At 45.3% G+C, this 20,671-nt stretch overlaps 1 protein-coding gene across 1 annotated transcript; it reads left to right on the top strand.

Moving 5' to 3' along the window:
• Positions 1 to 2,706: 2,706 nt before the first annotated feature.
• LOC148665753 (nuclear factor 7, brain-like) lies at positions 2,707 to 13,567 on the top strand. Its single transcript, XM_088632368.1, has 8 exons — positions 2,707 to 3,356; positions 5,658 to 5,753; positions 5,899 to 6,132; positions 6,259 to 6,418; positions 6,929 to 6,988; positions 8,032 to 8,064; positions 8,295 to 8,321; positions 11,119 to 13,567. The coding sequence occupies exons 1-8, from the start codon at positions 3,297 to 3,299 to the stop codon at positions 11,664 to 11,666; spliced, it is 1,218 nt and encodes a 405-aa protein (XP_088488494.1). The 5' UTR covers positions 2,707 to 3,296; the 3' UTR covers positions 11,667 to 13,567.
• The last annotated feature ends 7,104 nt before the right edge of the window (positions 13,568 to 20,671 follow it).

Below are 20,671 nucleotides of genomic sequence, written 5' to 3'. Positions count from 1 at the left end.
AAGTACAGCTCTTGACTGAGACCGGGTGCTGGAGGCCTGGGGACACAACCAGAAGGAGGACATGATCTGCTCTGTAGCGAGTGGGTTTGGGTCAAGAGGTTTCCTTCAAGCACCATGCAGCCCCGTTGGGAAAGACTGTTCCAGGTGCTGCTGACCACTGGATCAGCCGTCAGGCTGGAGGGGAAAGACCGCTGGATCCACGTCACTCACTGTCAGCGAGCTTCTCCAAGAGAAGCAGATTTGACCAGCTACAACTTTTGTATTCTGCCATTTTGCTGTTTGATGTAAGAGAAGCGGGTCCAACAGGGGACCCAGAAAAACATAGGGATCAGGGAGAAAAGCTATTTCTGTCAGTAAGGAATAATCAGAGCTCGTGCTGGGTATGTATTGCCATACCACGTTACACGTTACAAGGAGGGCTGCCCTTGGGGGTGATTCCTTTTAATATGAACGACCATCTAGGTAGACTAGATTGGACACATAGAACTACTCTGAACATATATGCCAATGTAAAGGGAGGTAACTTAACGCAGCCTGATGGAGAAACAGCTAAAGTGCAGGAATGGAATCCCACAAATTTTGAGGGCTGGTACGCACCTCGTTATAATCACAGCAAACGTCCACCTGCCTTGCGCCTTGCCTGAACATACAGGGGCTGGTTATGTTTTAACAGGACACATACTGTAACTGCTGTTCACTGCTACAGGCACACAGTTCTCTTCCTTCTTTCACTTTACCTGCACAGACCTGTTCTTTCAGCACAAACTCACCCAGCCTGCATAGCAACATTCCCACTGAGCTGAGTCTGTGTCTGAGCAGTGAACAAGAGCAGGAGAGCAGGTGGGAACAGAGTTTGAAACTTGTTTTCTTTTACTGTCTCTTTAATTGTTTTTTATTCATTTTGGTCAGAGAGTTGTTGATCATTTCAGTTATATGAAAGTTGTGTTTAATCTTCAGTTGCCTGAAGTTAATCTGTGCCATTGATGCCCTTTATGTTACTATGGACCTCATGTGACTCTTCTGACAGCTCCTGACCCTGTGCTAACAAGATCTGCAAACACAGCTCAGTACAATCAATACAGCAGCCCCTCAAACTTTCTGTTCACCCGCCATCACACTGACAGGACAGTGGACAGGGACACTCAGAGCTGTGGTCTGAGCTCTTTTCAAGAGACAGTACAGTGAGCAGGACAGGGACACTCAGAGCTGTGGTCTGAGCTCTTTTCCAGAGACAGTACAGTGAGCAGGACAGGGACACTCAGAGCTGTGGTCTGAGCTCTTTTCCAGAGACAGTGCAGTGAGCAGGACAGGGACACTCAGAGCTTTAGTCTGAGCTCTTTTCCATATCTTAGTTTTTAAAATTAATCAAGCAACGTAAATAATTTCTTTTAACTTCACGTCTATTAATTATCCGAAAGCAGAGTTTCCATAAAAGTTAGTTTTATTTTGAAACACTCGTTAAACAAAGCAGGAGCTTATTGTTCTTAATGACATCACATGTGAAAAGATTATAAAAAAAGAAACTCACTATGAGATGGCAGCAGTTACTCACTGAGGATACATTTTAAAGAGCTGGCTTAAGGCAACAGCCTTTCCACCTCTCTGGGACATCAGTATCCACAGCTAGTTTGTTGTTTAAACAATCTACCTCTGAATATGAACATCTTGAGATGCTGGCTCCATGGATCAGGATCAGATACTGTATGTTTGCTTACTGCTTCTGGTTCTGTGCATCCAACACAGTTCAATGCTAACAACTACACAACATCTAAAATACTTTTACATTCTATACGTTTCCATTAAAATACAATTCAAATATGTTTATCTCATTTCAGCAAACACCGAACAGTGTTCATAATGTTCTTTTATAACACAGCTTTCTGTGATTTTTTGTATACCTAAGCTTTAACAGGTGGTCCTGCATTCCTCCTCTGCACTATGTCTGGTCATGATTTGCTTTTTTCTGTTTGCTCATTTCAAAGAAACACCTGCTTCATTTCTAAAACTCCTGAGCTCTTTAATTGTGTAGAGATGAGCTTGTGATTCTCTGCAGCGCTCTGCAGGTCTGTGCGGCTCACACAGGGGGTCACTGCGCAGGTGAAGCACGAAGCCCTGGACGTACCCTGCTGGCCCACGCGCTGCAGGGCAGAGCCAGGCAGCAGGCTGGGCTCACTGGCCTGGAGAGAGAGACACAACAGGCTGGACTGTTCGCAGTAAGAGCTCACACCCGGACAGTGAAATCGTCTGCACCATGTGGAGCTGTGACAAAACACAGCTGGAGGAGATCCTGGAGCCAAATAACTCCCAATGATTAAATAGCTGGATGGGCCAGCTGGCCTCCTCTTGTCTGTCACCATCATGCTCTGATCTTCTCATGGTGTGTGAATGAGTTAGTATTTTATTGTTTTGATTATTGGGAACACAAACCACTGGATTGACTTCACACGAGCAGTTACTAACATCCAGGTTTATTAAAAAAACTTCCCTCTGTCAGGCTGACACAAAATGACACAGTGATTCACATCCCCCACAGCAACACACCTTCTTTGAAACAACAACCACCAAAGAAATCACAGCTGTTTCTAAACCACTGCCTCTAAAATCCTTAATCACACCCCTAACAATCACACCCCCTAACACTCACACCCCTGCAGCTCTGTGCAGATCCAGGAAGTGAAACTCAGAGATCAGTTTCATTTCACTTGAAACAGCCTCACTGCAGCTCCGTCTCTACTGCTCCTCTCTGTGTAGTTTTTACTTGTCAGAAAAATGGCAGAAGGTACTTTTCCATTTTCTCAGGACCAGTTCAGCTGCTCAGTGTGTCTGGATTTGCTGAAGGATCCAGTGGCTCTGCTCTGTGGACACAGTTACTGTATGGCTGTATTAATAACTGCTGGGATCAGGAAGATCAGACTGGGAACTACAGCTGCCCCCAGTGCAGACAGACCTTCACTCCAAGGCCTGATCTTCACAGAAACACCATCCTGGCTGAAGTGGTGGAGAAACTGAAGGAGACAGGGCTCAGTGGTCCTCCTGCTCACAGTCCTGCTGGCCCTGGAGATGTGCTGTGTGATGTCTGCACTGGGAAACAGAGGGGAGCTGTGAAATCCTGTCTGGTGTGTTTGGCCTCTTACTGTCAGACTCACCTCCAGCCTCACTATGAAGCTGTTCCATTGAAGAGACACAAGCTGGTTGATGCCACAGGACAACTGCAGGAGAAGATCTGTTCCACTCATGAAAAACTGCTGGAGTTCTATTGCCGTACTGACCAGTAGTGTGTTTGTTATCTGTGTGTAATGGATGAACACAGAGGCCATGATACTGTCTCAGCTGCAGCAGGAAGGACAGAGAAACAGGTGAGGAATTTCAGTCTGTATTGAGTGTCTAGCACAAGATTTAAAATGGATATTTAGGATATTTGGGGCTGTAACTGATCTCCTGACTGTATTTACTGTATCCATAATGCTGTATCTCTCCACTGCTGAGTCCTGCTCATGTACTCAGCTGTGATCCACACTGTTGTGTCTCTGAAGTGTCTCCTGTTCTTCTGTCTGTTGTTCATTATCTCCTCCTCCTCAACTTCACTGTTTCCCTCTTTACTGTCCTCATGTAGCACCAATGAACCTGTACAACTGCACAGCACACTCAACACCTCTGTAACAGACTGCACCCTCATTAATGAAGTCATGCTTTAATTTCACCTCAATAGGATTATTATTAATAATAAACTTTATTTTATATAGCTTTAAAAGTGGCAAAGCAATTTACAGCACAACAAATGCACAGAGAAAGGAGGTATGGTATCTTTAAAATGGCTTCTCAAAACACTTTACAGAACACCGAAGGTAGAAGGTAGAAAGGGGTTTGATAAAACAGCAGAAAAGCAAAGGGGCAGAAACAGACCCAGTTAAATTAAAGCTCTTAATGAATAGAAGATTGTGAGTCTGGATTTGAAAGAGCTCAGGGAATGTGACTCTATGATATCCATAGGGATAGAATTCCAGAGCTCTGGGCTGCAGCAGAGCAGCCCTGTCACCCAGAGTGCTGGCTTGGGGGACAGACAGGAGACCAAAATTAGAAGAGTGAAGGTTGTGAGATGGGGAGTAGGATGATAGTAACTCTGACAGGTACAGAGGTGTCAAACCATGCAGAGGCTTTTAGGGGAGCATGAGGACTTTGAAATCAACATGAAACCTGATAGGAAGTCAGTGCAGGGACTCCAGGACAGGAGTAATGTGATCACTTGCATTAGACCTGGTCAGAATTCTGGCTGCCAAATTCTGGAGGCTGTAGGATGCAGCCTGGTGGTATTTCTGAGGTAGAAGAATGATGTTTAGGCAATCTGTTGCACATGTCAAGTCTGGATTAGATATCACCCCCAAGTTCTTCAATTTTGACTGTGACTCCTTAACAGGTACAATTTCAGAGCTAAAATCAGAGAGAGACAAAGTGAAAGTGATCAGTGAGGTAAGACTGGAACCATTGAAGAGCAGTGTCAGAAACTCCAAACACAGTCTCAAGACAAGAAAGTGTGATGTTATGGCTGACAGTGTCGAAAGCAGCACTGAGTTCAGTAAGAATGAGGACAGAAAGAGAACAAGAATCAGGAGCCATTAGAAGATCGTTAGTGACTTTGACAAGGGCACTTTCTGTGCTGTGAAGTCAGGGCACTTTCTGTGCTGTGAAGTTGTCTGAAACCAGATTGGAGTTCAAAGAGGATTATTATCTGAAATCTAACAGCACATTCTAAACATTTTGCTTGAAAAGGTAATTAAAGGGTATGAAAGTTGGATAGAGGGTGAAAGTTGTTCAGGTTGTCCAGAGCCATGATTCTTTTTCTCACACAGGGTTAAAAGCAGCAGTTGTGAAGGCCACTGGTACGATATCAGTGCTCAAGGATTCATTTATCATATTGAGGACTATGGGGCAGAAAGCAGAGAAACAGGATTGAAATAAAGTGCTGGGAAGGGGATCTAATAGGCAGGTGGTTTATCTCAGACACAAAAAACAGTTGTAAACTGTGGTATAATACCTTCACATGCGCTATTAAATACAAGACTCACGCTGGGCTCAGCTGGAGTCAGATCTGACACAGAACATGTTCCCTTTTCTCCTCTGAAATGATCTGAATTTTCCCAGAAGCAGACAGGATGTGAGATGTGGTCAAACACATGGTCTTACTGGTCCAGAACCTCATCCAGCAGTCAAGCACGTCAGCCACAGGGTCTCCACTGACTGCAGGGGAAACTAGTAGCAACCGGGCTCATCAGTAGTGCTGAAATCCTCTGTTTGGAGATGCCAAGACCGGTCATATTGAGATGAATGAAATCTGAAATCTCTAGATTATGTTTTATATATAATTAGAATCACAATTATCTCATTTTTACATTTCACTTCACATACAGATGTGCAGACCCAGGTGTGAGGTGTAAAACTTGAGCAGGAGGTGGAGACTCATGCTCTGCTGCGCTGCACACGCTGCCGGTGTAGATTAGACAAGAAACAGGAGCGTGTCAGACAGGACCAGGAAACACATCTCATGTGGATAAGACATCAGGGATACAGAGTGTGAATTTTCCAGGGTGACTCTAAGGAGTGTCTCTGTGATGTGATTCTCTTACAGCAGAAATGTCCTGAGTGTCTCTGTTTCTCCACAGAAGCAGCTGGGGGCGACACAGACACAAACCCAGCAGAGACTCCAGGAGAGAAAGAAGGAGCTGCAGAAGCTGAGACAGGCTGTGAAGTCACTCAGAGTGGGTATTGACCAGAGGAGTGGACACACTGACACACATTGCCCCAGCTGGACATTGGACAGTACCCTTTGGAAACAAAGCATACAACATAATGTAGTTTGAGAGTTTTCCTGTGTAATAATCCAGTGTGTGTCTCCTCCCTCAGAGCTCTGCACACACAGCAGTACAGGACACTGACAGGATCTTTACTGAACTGATCCACTCCATTGAGAGAACAAGATCTGAGGTCACAGAGCTGATTAGAGCTCAAGAGAGGGCTGCAGTGAGTCAGGCTGAAGGACTTCTAGAGGGACTGGAGAAGGAGATCACTGAGCTGAAGAGGAGAGATGCTGAGCTGAACCAGCTCTCACACACAGAGGATCACATCCATTTCCTCCAGGTAACATCACTGCTCTGTGACTCTGCAGTACAGAAGGGTGTCTCTCACACAGAGCTGCTTCTGGCTTCTCCCCAGGAATGTATGTTGTGTTTGACTGGAAACTCCTCTTTCTCTCCCCTGCTGCAGAATTTCCAATCTGTCTGTGTCCCTCCTGGAGCTGGAGACTCACCCAGCATCCCTGTCAGTCCACACTTCTCTCCTGAGGCAGTGAGGAGTGCTGTCTCTGGACTGAAAGAGCGACTGGAGGATCTTTGCAATAAGGAATCAATAAAGATTTCCATGACAGGTTGGTGGAGAAACACACTGATGTCTTTCTGAATAGCTTATAAATTTCCTTTTTTTCTCTTATATTGTTTATAGATTTTTTGTGCAGTGACTGCATTTATCAGAGCAGCTTATCAGTCAGTTTCTAGGTGAAACATCTTAAAAGCTCTAGTCTCACAAATCTTTATGACAGTAACAGTATTGTTATATTGTGCTATATAACTATATATAAGTGCTATATATTATATAGATTAACAAGAACATTTTAATAGGAGCTACAGGCTTAGTATAGTAGACCAGTCTGTTACAATAGTAGCCACAGTTTCAGTACAGTAGATTCAGTCCTGTTACAATAGGATCTACAGCCCCAGTACAGTAGAACAGTCTGTTACAATAGGAGCCACAGTTTCAGTACAGTAGATCAGTCCTGCTACAATAGGAACTACAGTCCCAGTACAGCAGAACAGCTCTGTTATTCCTGTTACTCTGTTACTGTAGCCCTGATGAGACATTTCTCTGTGTGTCTCCCCAGTGACTGAAGTCTACAGTCTGCTGACTCCAGAGCCCGGGTCCAGAGCAGAGCTTTTACACTGTGAGTCTGTTTTCACAACAGCTCCCCCCTGAAATATACCTGGAGCTCAAACACACAGCAGGAACAGTGATACATAAACTGATACACACTCTGACACACACACTGGTTCACACTCTGATACACGTCTGAATTCAGAAAGTCAAGCTTGCAGACAGTCACTGTGTGTGGATCAGAGACACACTGTATAAGAAACATTCAGATGCACACAGACAGAAAATCCAGTGGGCGTCATTTTTGTAAGAAAATGCACTTTATTACAGCAATGTGTCCTGCACTCAGTCAGTGTTACTGGTCACTGTGGGTACAGGTCACTCAGTCAGTGATACTGGTCACTGTGGGTACAGGTCACTCAGTCAGTGATACTGGTCACTGTGGGTACAGGTCACTCAGTCAGTGATACTGGTCACTGTGGGTACAGGTCACTCAGTCAGTGATACTGGTCACTGTGGGCACAGGTCACTCAGTCAGTGATACTGGTCACTGTGGGTACAGGTCACTTAGTCAGTGATAATGGTCACTGTGGGTACAGGTCACTCAGTCAGTGATACTGGACACTGTGGGTACAGGTCACTCAGTCAGTGATACTGGTCACTGTGGGTACAGGTCACTCAGTCAGTGATACTGGTCACTGTGGGTACAGGTCACTCAGTCAGTGATACTGGACACTGTGGGTACAGGACAATGATGGCTGAGCAATGATCAGTTCTCAGTATCACCGCTGGTTCTTTATGAAATTACTGCTCGCTGTTGTGGACAGACTGTGTTTCTTTCTTATCTCTCTCAGTGGCTCAGGCACCAGACTCCAGGGTGTCCTGTGATGTGTCTGTGTGTTTTATTGCCTTGTGCTGCTCAGTCTTATTCAGTGAGACTCCAGTCTTACAGCCACTGCTGCTCACACTCACTGACACTCTGATCCACACTGCAGTGGAGACTGGGGATCCTGAAATGTACTGACTTCAGACTGTAGTATAAACTCTGCTATAATAACAGGTAAGAAGCAAGAATGGTCTTTAATACAATAAAGATCTACTTCTCCTCTGCAGATCCTGTGAAGCGAGTTCCTCTACCTAAATCACGTATGTACACTGTGTGAAACTCTGTTGACTGACAGCAGTGACTGTACTGACATCTTATTACCAGTGTGTGACTCTGATTAACAGTGTCTGTGTCTCTGTGCTCCAGTGTGTATTTGTGATTAACAGTGTCCGTTTCTCTGTGTTCCAGTGTGTCTGTGATTAACAGTGTCTGTGTCTCTGTGTTCCAGTGTGTGACTGTGATTAACAGTGTCTGTATCTCTGTGTTTCAGAATGGCAGTGGCTGTGCAGTGCTGCAGGTAGGTCTGTCTCTTCTTGATGACAGAGATGCTGTTTTAAGCCCTAGTGTCTGGGGTTATTGAGGTCTTGAGACCAGAAGGTCTTTTTAATGTGAGATGGTTGTTCATGGTCTGTAAACAGAAGGAGATGTATTTCACTCTCATGTTTCTGTAACATCCTACATGTGGGCTGTGAAGATCAATCAAAGTTTCTTGGTGGGAATTTCTATCTCCGTCCTGTGTTTCAATCTAAAGGCTAGAGTCTGTCCTGGTGTAACAGGAGCCAGTGTGTGAAGTGTAGTTCAGGACCCTGGCAGACGGTATAATCCAGAAGTAAGTGGAGAAGGACATCGGGGAGGAGACGAAGAGGATCAGGGCAGGTTCACAGACAGGGGGGTGTGACAATGGCAAACAGTTTTAGGGAAGTTCAAAAGGGGGAATCTGGGGCGCATATCTGTGTGTCCTGACAGAGCTCTCAGGTCCAGTCAGTAAGAGACTCTGTGGCCTGTTTCTCTTCCAGAGTCTGAGGCTCTTGACCATCAGGTGTCTTATTAGTCCTGGTAAGAGAGGGGTGCTGGGGGTGTTTATCTGTCAGTAAGGAATCTGTTTCCTGGGCTGGAGAATTCATCTGAGAGCTGTGAGCTCTGCTGAGACAGGCTGCAGTGATGTGGGTTCAGTAAGAGACTCAGTGTAGTGTTTGACTCAGAATAGATCAGTCATTTCAACATCAGTTCATCGTAATCACTACTGTCAGCAATGATTGTAGTTTTTACCTCAGATTTGGGTTTGTCTTCACAGGGCAGGAGGAGGAAATTTAGCTTCTGTGTTTCAGTGTCTTCTTAGTGTGACACTGTGACTGTGTGTCTAAGAATAAAAGTTAAGGAAATTTTGTTTGAATTGAGAAACTATTTGTAGGTCAAGAGTAATAAATTCCTGGTTAGTAGTTCAAGCAGGTAGCTGTGTCAGCATGCGTAGGCTGCAAAGTTACAAGTAAAGGTTTATTCCTGCTGAAAAGAGAAGAAACAGAACCTTTCAGCTGTGGAGACTTATTCTGGTGTCCTTCAGTTGTTTTTGGTTTCCTACTAAAATAAGAATGTCTTATGTTATTGTTGGTCACTTGCAAAATCCTCAAACGCTTTTAAACTACAGTATGCAGACATCAAATGCACTTGAATTGGGAATTACACAGTAAAATGCAAGGGAGGTGTAATTTGAAGGGAGAAGAAACAGTATTTCTGCGTATTTTATGCTGATGAATGTGAAGAGATAGAGGAATGACAGACAAAAAGAAAAATAATTCAGGACAGCACACAGCCCGTTATACAGTTTGTCCATTGTTGGCTTGCTGTTTACTGGGACCAACAGTTACAGTGACAGGAAGCCAACAGGAGGTATAAGTCATCGTAAATTTATTCTGTTCAGTGTTTAAAGAGTGAGCAAACACCCTGTACAGGACATGTTTCTGCAGTTTCACATCAAGAAGAACAGACGTTTGGAAAGCTGTGTCAATTCTACTTGTCACAGAAATGGTAAAAACGACACACATTTACCCCGGGAACACTCACTGACACAGTGCTGTACTTCATGTGTACAAGAGACAGAACACATGCTCCTTTAGATTATTGTTTTCCAGAAAGAGGAGTGTGATGATATTCTTCTGTGTCCTGTTCTACACAGAACAAATGTGAAATATCAGTGGAAGATGTTGTCGTGTCGGCTTCAGAGCTGCACTGACCAGAAGAGTGCGTCCTCTCTCATCACTGAACTAAAGGCGCTCTGAGTCCAGAAATGAATTCAGGTGTTTTTATAAATTCATGTAGGTGGCTGTGTCAGCCTCTCTAGGCTCCAGGAGTAAAAAAATAAGAGCTGATTAGAATATCTTTGATCTTCACTAGATTGACAGGCAGACAAGCAAAGGGACGTATTACTCAATATTAAGTATTAAGAGTTCATACTGAAGTATTAAGTATGGGGAGAGTATTAAGTCAGTGTTCATTAGTCATGTGAATAAAGCTTCTTGAATTGAATTGATTAAAACCCCCATTCAGTCTGAACATGTATAAGCCCCGCCCCCGTCTCTCAGTGGACAGAGCTCACTGATTGACAGCTGGTGTCTCCTATCAGAGAGGCGGACAGCTGAGCGCGAGCAGTCTGAAGTCAGTATGAGCGCCTCTGTTTCTCTCGTCTTTCTCTCCGGGTTTCTGGATGTGTTATTTCCGGTTTAAATTGAATACTTTGGATATTTCTTGGCATTTTCAAAGTAAGTTTGAAGTCCTTTATTTCAGCAAATTATTGCTTTTGACTTTAGATTTTTCTGACCATTATACAGTCTTTGAATTCAGCACTTTTTTATTCTGTGTCATCAGGAAAATGGTTTTAGAGAAGAACGAGCTGCTGAATTGGGATTTGAAATAAACCATTTTAAAAGACAGGTCGTCCAGTTTCTTACAATATACAGGTCGTTGTGGTGGGTTTTGAAGTTTTTGAAAGCGAGTGGTCGGGCTGTAGTTTCTCTTGCAGTCCAGTCAGTCCTGTGTTTATTAATAATGTTGTTTAAAAAAATAAAGTTTAATCGCTATGAAAACAAATGTTTAATGTTTGTATTTAGAGGATATTGGGGATCACTTCCATGTGTAATACTTAGTGAAACAATGACAGAATATGTCGTTTCTCTGGAAGGGAAAATATATAATGAGTAATTTACTTGTTTTTCTCACGCAGTGTGTTTGGGGGACAAAGACATTTCACAGCATAATGGAGTTGAACTGGAATGTAATCAGCAGGAGCCTGTTGTGATGTTTGCTGTTTTATTCCCCAGCTGCTGTGACTCTGGACCCTGATACAGCTCACTGTGAGCTCAGCCTGTCTGGGGATGGGAAGAGAGTGAGATGGGTAGAGGAGGAACAGGATCTCTCTGACAATCCTCACAGATTCAATGACTGGGAATGTGTTGTGAGCAGGGAGGTCTTCACCTCAGGGAGACACTACTGGGAGGTGGAATTGAATCACAGCTGGAGAATAGGAGTGACCAGAGAGTCTGCAGAGAGGAAAGGAGAGTTCAGCTTCTCTCCCCAGCAGGGTTACTGGTGTCTGGACTACTACCCTGATTTCTCTGCTCTCACTGATTCTGAGACCCCTGTCCCCCTCAGTCTGCGGCCCAGGAAGCTGGGGGTGTGTGTGGATATTGAGCAGAGAAATGTCTCCTTTTACACAGTGGAGTCCAGAGCTCATCTCTACACTTTCACTGACATGGTCTTCACTCAGGGGGAGAAGATCTATCCTGTCTTCTGTACTGGGGATTCAGATAAAGACCTTGAGCTGCTGCCTGCTGTCAGTGTGGAGATTAAACCCGTCCCTGACTCATGAACACATGCTGACTCTCTCCCAGCTCTCTGTCCCACTGCTCATACTGGGAGACGAGTTTAATGGCGGGTAATGAGATGATGTCATAAATATAATAGTAATTTTAGAAATGACGATGTTGTGTTTAAACGTGTTAAATTACAGTAAAAGTTTTAAATAGGGAAAATAACATGTACGAGAGAGGGAGATATAACTCGAAACATGGTTTCATTATGACCAAAATCGGTCTTGAGATATTTTTAACTTGATTTACAGTATTTGAGAGGTATGTCTTAACACCGATACTACAGTACGTAAATACTGCTCACGTATATGTTTCTAGGTTTATATTATGCATTTCATACGGTCAAATTACTTTTGAGCAACAAATAAGAAGCGCGAAACGGTATGCCCAGGGCGTTTTAGTTTTGTTTTGTGCTGGGACTCTGCTTTTAACAATGTCGCCGTGGATTGATTAGAGATATCAAGTACATACAAGTCATTTTTTAAATGTTGTAGTTCGTCTAATAAAAATGTTACGAGTACATCATCTAACAACAATTACACAGGTTCTGTTTCCATATTGCGGATTTTGGTTACGTAATATTATTTTCTAAATTTCACGTTGTGAATATATGATTTGGGCAAACAGAGCCGCAAAGAAGTACATTATGGGTTGTTGTTGTTGTTTGCAGTTTTATCTAGAACAAGCGATGCTTAAACCTTTGTGTGATTCTTGTGAAACTATCCACACGACAGTTACAGTACCTAGGAGTTGACTTCAATGATGTCACTGATGGGATGTTTCTAAAAATCCATCCTCTGTAAAACGTCTTCTCTAGCTGTCCTGCATATGTATACGCTAATGAAGCTGTGTGTTCTGAGCCTGGATCTCTACATTTCTGTATGAACCAGCTTAGAGGGCTAAAGACAGCTTGTGTTTAAATTGAGTGTAAGGTAATTTATGCTTCTGTAGCGGCGAGGCTTATTAATAAGGCAGAATTAAGTGTTTCTGAGCTTTCCCAAATTAGGCCCCATCTCTCTGTTCATCTCTGTGGTGCAGCCACAGAGAAACTATTCATGCAGGCTGATTTAAGGTTTCCTTTGATTTAAGGTTTCCTAGGACAGCTCCCAAAGGGGGATGCACTTAGCTAAGCCTGGCTATCATGATCAATGGTCATCCATTGGTGCCTATATGTCTAGGGAGTGCCAGTCTGGACTGCATTCCTAAGTGTCAGGAGTAAGTGACTCATATCTCACCTTGATCAACCAATCAGGGACTGGTAGGGCCGAGTAACCCACGTGGGACTCTGATGCCCATGGAACTTTCAGCCAATCAATGAGCTGAAGTTCCTCCAGGTAAAAACAGGCAACACACAGAGCCTGAGAGATTCAGTGAGATTCAGAAGAGATTCAGGAGAATTCTGTGGACTTTTCTAAAGGGAATTCAAAGGAGAATTCCAGGGCAGGACGGCCCAGGAGCAGAAGGCTCCCAAGGGCAGGACATTCTCGCAGCCCGCCTCCTGACCATCCTGAGACTCAGCCCGGACAACCACGGAACGGCCAGTGTGTCCGAGTGCCAGAACTTTCCTTTGTTCTAAGAGTCTAGAGTGGAGGTTGCCAGAGAGTAACCAGAGGATCCACCCGAGGTGAGCACCAGCAGCAAGCCTCGTGAACAGGTCGGAACTGTGGACAGCTGAATCACTATTCAGAACTAGCTCTTCATCAGGAACAAACCGGTCCTCTTCCTGACCTGCTGGGACCCACAGTCATCTTTTCTCCTGTGCACAAACTTTGCTAGTTAAAGCCAACACTAACTAGCCGGTCAGTGAGCATCAGCAGCGCACCGTCGCAAGCCGCACAGCACAGCCTGGCACCGAGCCAGAGAGCGCGGATTGGACAGCAACGGCCTGCAACTGTTTCTTTGTGCCCGCAGGAGATCTGAATCCCCAGAGATTGGATGAGTATTCAACTTCAATGCATTACAGCTCGAGAATTCAATTGTTATCCAAACCAGTTGATATCAATTTAATTCCTAAGAGTTATGTACTTGTTTTGAGTATCTAATGTAGAAGTTGTAACCAAGTTCACTTTACGAAACGGTCTTAATGAATGATATACTGAACGTATGTCCTCTTGATATGTATAACTCTTTGTAACTGATTGAATATATATCTTTTGTATTCTGATAACCCTCTCGATAAGATCTGTTAGGTTTATATGCATATTCTATGTATTAATAAATGTATCCTCGTGTATTAGTACCTGTGTGTGCGCGTTGTTTGAGTTATGTCGCATGGTTGGATTCTAAAGCCATCAAAAGAATCAACTTTGTGATTTACTGCTACAATTAATAATTGTCTCAGTAAATGCCCAAACCCTACAGAACTGGTGCCTTCAGAGAGCCACTATGATTACATATTTGGCGTCCCTGAACCGGCATAATCTACATTATTTGGCGTCCCTGAACCAGTTTTCCCTACATTATTTGGCGTCCCTGGCACGGGCGTGGCAAGACTGAAATGAGTCAACCAAGCGGAATAATTCAATATAAAACGCCGCGGGTTTCATACACGACAATACAGTGTGCTGAAAGCCGAAAGAAAAAGTTCCCCTTGCTCTTTAAGCAGTGCTTGATTGTTTTGTGATCTTTTGCGATCTACCGGGTTGATTGCATACTTGATCTTGTGGTTTTCTGTGGTAAAACTGTGATTTCGTACTTAAAAGTAATACTCTTTAAGTTTAACGATGGTTGCTAAAAGGTCTGAATTCGAGTCGCTATTAAGCACTCTCTCTAGCAGCGACAGGTCTGACCACGATCTCTTCCATATCTCCGTCAGCGGAGAAGCTAGGAGAATAAATCTCCATTCTCTGAGAGAGCTAGCGAAGGACATAGAGAGATTTGACCCCGCAGTGTCAGAGAATAATATCGAGAGTTATATTCAAGACCTCAGGTATTACCTGCAGTACCTGCCAAACGCCACAGAACAGGAGAAAGTGTTTCTGGTCAGGAAAACTACCAGCAGAGCTGTACATGAGTGGATGGCTAGGCAGATGAAAGAAGTCTGTAATGACTTTGAGCAGCTTTGTCAAGCACTTATCGAAGAATACAGTGCGTTTATTGACCCGACTGCTGCGATAGCCGCCGCTCTTAACATTAAGCACGAGAGAGCAGAGTCCCCTCGCGAATATTACGAGAGACTTAGACGAACTTATTTTGCAGGGCGAAATGATGAGGGTTGCGAAGAGAACACACATTTCAAGGGTTTATTCATTGCGAATCTCCACCCGTCAGTCAGAAAGATGATCTTAATGCATACAGATGCACAGACCATGAAAATGACTGATATCAAGAGATTCGTGCAGAAAGCCTGGGAGTATGATGTCCAAAGTCGCTCTGAGCAAAAAGTTGCTAAAGCGACTGCGTTCGCCGTCAGAGCCAGCAGGGTTAATTCCCCCCTGCTCGAAGGAGCACAGGCTCCTGAGCTGGCTAAGCCCCGTTCCAAAGCACTCACACAGGACCGCACCCAGCGTCCTAAGTGCCATGAGAACACCGGGGGAGGGAAAGGGCTAGAAAAGGCTGAACAAAAGGATTCAGTAGCCGCCCGCCTGGCCAGGCTTGAACAACCTTTATTAGGACAGGGACAACCGCTCCCCAAGGCTGCCGGAAGCGTGAATGAGCTGATACTCTCCACTGGAGGAGGCGGAGACCCGCCCCCTCTCCCTCCCTCAGTCTATCTGATTGAGCGGAAGAGTTCCTGCCTGGATGAGGTCAGCCACTCCCAAGCGAGTGCTGACTCCACCCCTGAAGTCACAGAGCAGGCAGTAAAACGCAGAGGAAAAGCAAGAAGCTTTTACCTCAAGGCTGCCATGGGAGATGTCTTACCCAGTGAGACACTGATTGACACTGAGGTTGAAAGGTGTTTGATGTCACACGGCAAGCTCAAACGGGTAGAAAAAGAAAAGGGCATGCGACTCAGAGAGGAACCTTTGGTGGATCACCAGAAAGGCAAGGTGTGGAAACAGGTCAAGGCTCCTAAGCCTTCTGTACAGAAGGAAAGGGGGGCCAAGAGGCAGACTGTGCTCACACAGTGCCCACCGAACACAGAAGCCTATGTGAAGATTCCTTCTGTTCCCTCTGGACAAGAAATAAAAATATTTCCTTGTTCCCCAGATATACAGGGAAGTCGTGTCCCGGCTGAGGTCACAACAGCCTCCCTGCCACAGGAGCGGTGCTCCGAGCAGCCGCCTGATCCACCAGGTAAAGCACACACCTTTTACATCCCTAAAGAGGAGCAGATCTCCCCACCTTGCGATGAAAAGGAGCTTTCCCTGTACACCCTGGCACCCAAGAGGGGTCAGGACCACCACCCTGCAGTGGTGGAAGGGATCCAGATGGCAGGAGAGCAGGTTGGTGATGTAGCCCTCACCCTTAGCGCTGAGAGGTCCTCTATTAGTGAGGATCTGCTTGAGCAGCTGTCACAGGGCCACCGCCAGGTGCCCCTGGTGCAACATTCACAGGTTAGACAGGAGGTCCAGCTGGACGCTGAGACTACTGCGCTGTGGACACACCTGTTCCCAGATGCCGATTCCCTCTGCTTTGACCCAGGGAACCTGCAGTCAGGTAACATTATTTCTCACAACTACCAGGTAGTGAGTGAGACTGACCTGATTGTTCCTGCCTCAACGGCAGGGTTGCCAACACACCCAGTCCCCCAGAAGGGACAGGGAATGAAAGCCGAGCCGGTTTTCTTACAGCCACCAGCTCAGTCTGTCAGTCTGAGTCTGACCAACAGTGGTTCACCCAGACTGGAGCTGGATGGTCAAGCCACCCGCCTGCCAGTGCAGGACATCGCAAAGATGGGTGTCAGAACCCCAGCCTGCACTGACATGGGCCTGGTGAGTGATAGTAAGTTCAAAGACAGTGAACTAGCTATCCCAGTGCTGGGGCAGCTCCCTGAACCCCTAGCGAGGGAAGGGGGGAGCGAGCAGGTGTCCTACACCTACCCCCAGCGAGCGATTGTAAACATGCCGATAGAGGGATTCCTCAATCAGGAAGTGTGCAGGGTGGAACTGAACATTGAGAATGGGGTAACAATCCCAGATCACTCAGGTGCTCCAGATGACCACTCAGCCGAGGGTCAGGCATGCTCCACCGCTGCACTGCCCCCTGCAGGGTTCCTAGAGCACAGGCATGAACAAATCGAAAAAGCAGATGCCCTGGAAAAGGAGGAGCAGCATCAGCCGCTGCGTCAGATCTCCCCAGATTTCCAGGAGGTTGGTGCCCAAGATGCCACATGGCATACTGAGGAAGACACCATGTACATGCTGCGCCAGCTTAGAAAGGCAACAGTCACCCAGAAGGAGATGACTGGGATCAGCCACCCGAAAAGACTTTTGGGAGGACTGATTGCTGCCGCCACTGTTGCACGTTTGCTTTTTCTGGTAGGTTTGTGTGCTACTGGCACTCTCACCCTGACTGCCCCAAGAAGGCAGGTGTCAGAGATGCCAGAGGGTAGTGACAGACTGTATCAACAGCAGCAAAAGTTGGAAAGCTTAGGGAAAACCCTACAGGCAACTTCCTATGCAACAGGGTTAAACCTTATTCCCCAAACAGTGGACATGATTGTTGGTGTTATACAGTGGGTTTATGCTTGTGTGCAACAGGCCAGAATGTTGACACAAGACCTGTTAAGGGAGTTTAGTGCCACTGTAACCAGTCTAACCACGGCACAAATCCCAACCCACTTGATTCCACTCTTCTCAGTAGAGGAGTGTGTGACATTAACCCCATCGCTCATAGCTCACCCAGAAGGCAATCCAAGATTGAATTTGGTTCCAAATCTTGAGATGGGTATGGCTACCAAAGCTATCCATTGGCTGTGTCTAAACGATTCACCAATGAAGGGTGTAAAGCTACTAACGAGCAGAGGGAGGTTAATGAACCCCATGAAGAGCAGGTGGGAAGTAAATGGCTGGTCAGCACACCACATTTAACTGACACTATGACTTGTGACGGGCATGATACAGCTACCACAATGCAGCTATCTAACCAATAGTTTTCCTGTAAGTTCCCGAGGAGGCCATAGTACAGCATGGTAACTTAACACTGTACGGTCTGGAACCAGACAATATAAGACCAAACTTGAGGTCTAAGATGCCTTCAGGTGCCACACTATTCAATTGGATAGAAATCCAAGAAACAGTAAGCCCTGAAGAGGTACAGGTAGTTAGTTTGCTTTAATGGAACAAACCTCCAAACCACCCTAGCAGATACCCAACACAGGTGTTGTGGTTTATCGGGGGCTGGGAACAGGAAGTGTTGTTATTGTAACACTACTGCCAGGTAGCTGGATCATGACTGACAGTGTACTCTGAATGATGTACTCTCACATCAAGATGTACTCTGGGTAGCATGAATGAGTCAAAGGTAGCATGTCAAAAGAAAGGAAGTGACTTCTCCCCAAATATCTACCACAGAGGTATCAGATATTGACAGTGAACTTCCTGATGTGTAATTCCTAGACTGAGATAATGTCTCCTACCGTGTTTATACATACTCCAGATGTTATTCATCCTGTTTGTATCCAATGCTGGTTCCGGTATGAATTCTCGAGGAGTAATGTAGACATTTAAGATTAATGTTCTAATGGCAAGGGACATCACTTAACTCTGTTTTGTTTTGAAGGCAACAACGCCTCAGGACCTCGTGACCTTCAAAAAGGGGGGATATGTAGCGGCGAGGCTTAATAATAAGGCAGAATTAAGTGTTTCTGAGCTTTCCCAAATTAGGCCTCATTTCTCTGTTCATCTCTGTGGTGCAGCCACAGAGAAACCATTCATGCAAGGTGATTTAAGGTCCAAGGACAGCTCCCAAAGGGGGATGCACTTAGCTAAGCCTGGCTATCATGATCAATGGTCACCCATTGGCGCCTATCTGTCTAGGGAGTGCGAGTTGGACATCTGGATTGCATTCCTAAGTGTCAGGACTAAGTGACTCATATCTCACCTTGATCAACCAATCAGGGACTGGTAGGGCCGAGTAACCCACGTGGGACTCTGATGCCCATGGAACTTTCAGCCAATCAATGAGCTAAAGTTCCTCCAGGTAAAAACAGGCAACACAGAGAGCCTGTGAGATTCAGATTCAGATTCAGATCCAACAATTCTAAAGGGAATTCAAAGGAGAATTCCAGGGCAGGACGGCCCAGGAGCAGAAGGCTCCCAAGGGCAGGACATTCTCGCAGCGCGCCTCCTGACCATCTTGAGACTCAGCCCGGACAACCACGGAACGGCCAGTGTGTCCAAGTGCCAGAACTTTCCTTTGTTCTAAGAGTCTAGAGTGGAGGTTGCCAGAGAGTAACCAGCAGCAGGCCTCGTGAACAGGTCGGAACTGTGGAAAGCTGAATCACTATTCAGAACTAGCTCTTCATCAGGAACGAACCGGTCCTCTTCCTGACTTGCTGGGACCCACAGTCATCTTTTCTCCTGTGCACAAACTTTGCTAGTTAAAGCCAACAATGAGCATCAGCAGCGCACCGTCGCAAGCCGCACAGCACAGCCTGGCACCGAGCCAGAGAGCGCGGATTGGACAGCAACGGCCTGCAACTGTTTCTTTGTGCCCGCAGGAGATCTGAATCCCCAGAGATTGGATGAGTATTCAACTTCAATGCATTACAGCTCGAGAATTCAATTGTTATCCAAACCAGTTGATATCAATTTAATTCCTAAGAGTTATGTACTTGTTTTGAGTATCTAATGTAGAAGTTGTAACCAAGTTCACTTTACGAAACGGTCTTAATGAATGATATACTGAACGTATGTCCTCTTGATATGTATAACTCTTTGTAACTGATTGAATATATATCTTTTGTATTCTGATAACCCTCTCGATAAGATCTGTCAGGTTTATATGCATATTCTATGTATTAATAAATGTATCCTCGTGTATTAGTACCTGTGTGTGCGCGTTGTTTGAGTTATGTCGCATGGTTGGATTCTAAAGCCATCAAAAGAATCAACTTTGTGATTTACTGCTACAATTAATAATTGTCTCAGTAAATGCCCAAACCCTACAGAACTGGTGCCTTCAGAGAGCCACTATGATTACATATTTGGCGTCCCTGAACCGGCATAATCTACATTATTTGGCGTCCCTGAACCAGTTTTCCCTACATTATTTGGCGTCCCTGGCACGGGCGTGGCAAGACTGAAATGAGTCAACCAAGCGGAATAATTCAATATAAAACGCCGCGGGTTTCATACACGACAATACAGTGTGCTGAAAGCCGAAAGAAAAAGTTCCCCTTGCTCTTTAAGCAGTGCTTGATTGTTTTGTGATCTTTTGCGATCTACCGGGTTGATTGCATACTTGATCTTGTGGTTTTCTGTGGTAAAACTGTGATTTCGTACTTAAAAGTAATACTCTTTAAGTTTAACGATGGTTGCTAAAAGGTCTGAATTCGAGTCGCTATTAAGCACTCTCTCTAGCAGCGACAGGTCTGACCACGATCTCTTCCATATCTCCGTCAGCGGAGAAGCTAGGAGAATAAATCTCCATTCTCTGAGAGAGCTAGCGAAGGACATAGAGAGATTTGACCCCGCAGTGTCAGAGAATAATATCGAGAGTTATATTCAAGACCTCAGGTATTACCTGCAGTACCTGCCAAACGCCACAGAACAGGAGAAAGTGTTTCTGGTCAGGAAAACTACCAGCAGAGCTGTACATGAGTGGATGGCTAGGCAGATGAAAGAAGTCTGTAATGACTTTGAGCAGCTTTGTCAAGCACTTATCGAAGAATACAGTGCGTTTATTGACCCGACTGCTGCGATAGCCGCCGCTCTTAACATTAAGCACGAGAGAGCAGAGTCCCCTCGCGAATATTACGAGAGACTTAGACGAACTTATTTTGCAGGGCGAAATGATGAGGGTTGCGAAGAGAACACACATTTCAAGGGTTTATTCATTGCGAATCTCCACCCGTCAGTCAGAAAGATGATCTTAATGCATACAGATGCACAGACCATGA

Source organism: Lepisosteus platostomus, chromosome 5, assembly GCF_059453375.1.
Source record: "Lepisosteus platostomus isolate fLepPlt1 chromosome 5, fLepPlt1.hap1, whole genome shotgun sequence".
NCBI classification, from domain to species: Eukaryota; Metazoa; Chordata; class Actinopteri; order Semionotiformes; family Lepisosteidae; genus Lepisosteus; species Lepisosteus platostomus.
This window is presented reverse-complemented; position numbering and strand designations above follow the sequence as displayed.

What these genes read in the sequence shown, in the direction of transcription:
- LOC148665753 (XM_088632368.1), top strand. Translation starts at nt 3,297, where the DNA reads ATGGATGAACACAGAGGCCATGATACTGTCTCAGCTGCAGCAGGAAGG. An exon ending in ATCACATCCATTTCCTCCAG is followed by an intron (nt 6,133 to 6,258) that starts GTAACATCACTG and finishes CCCCTGCTGCAG; the next exon opens with AATTTCCAATCTGTCTGTGT. An exon ending in AGTTCCTCTACCTAAATCAC is followed by an intron (nt 8,065 to 8,294) that starts GTATGTACACTG and finishes TCTGTGTTTCAG; the next exon opens with AATGGCAGTGGCTGTGCAGT.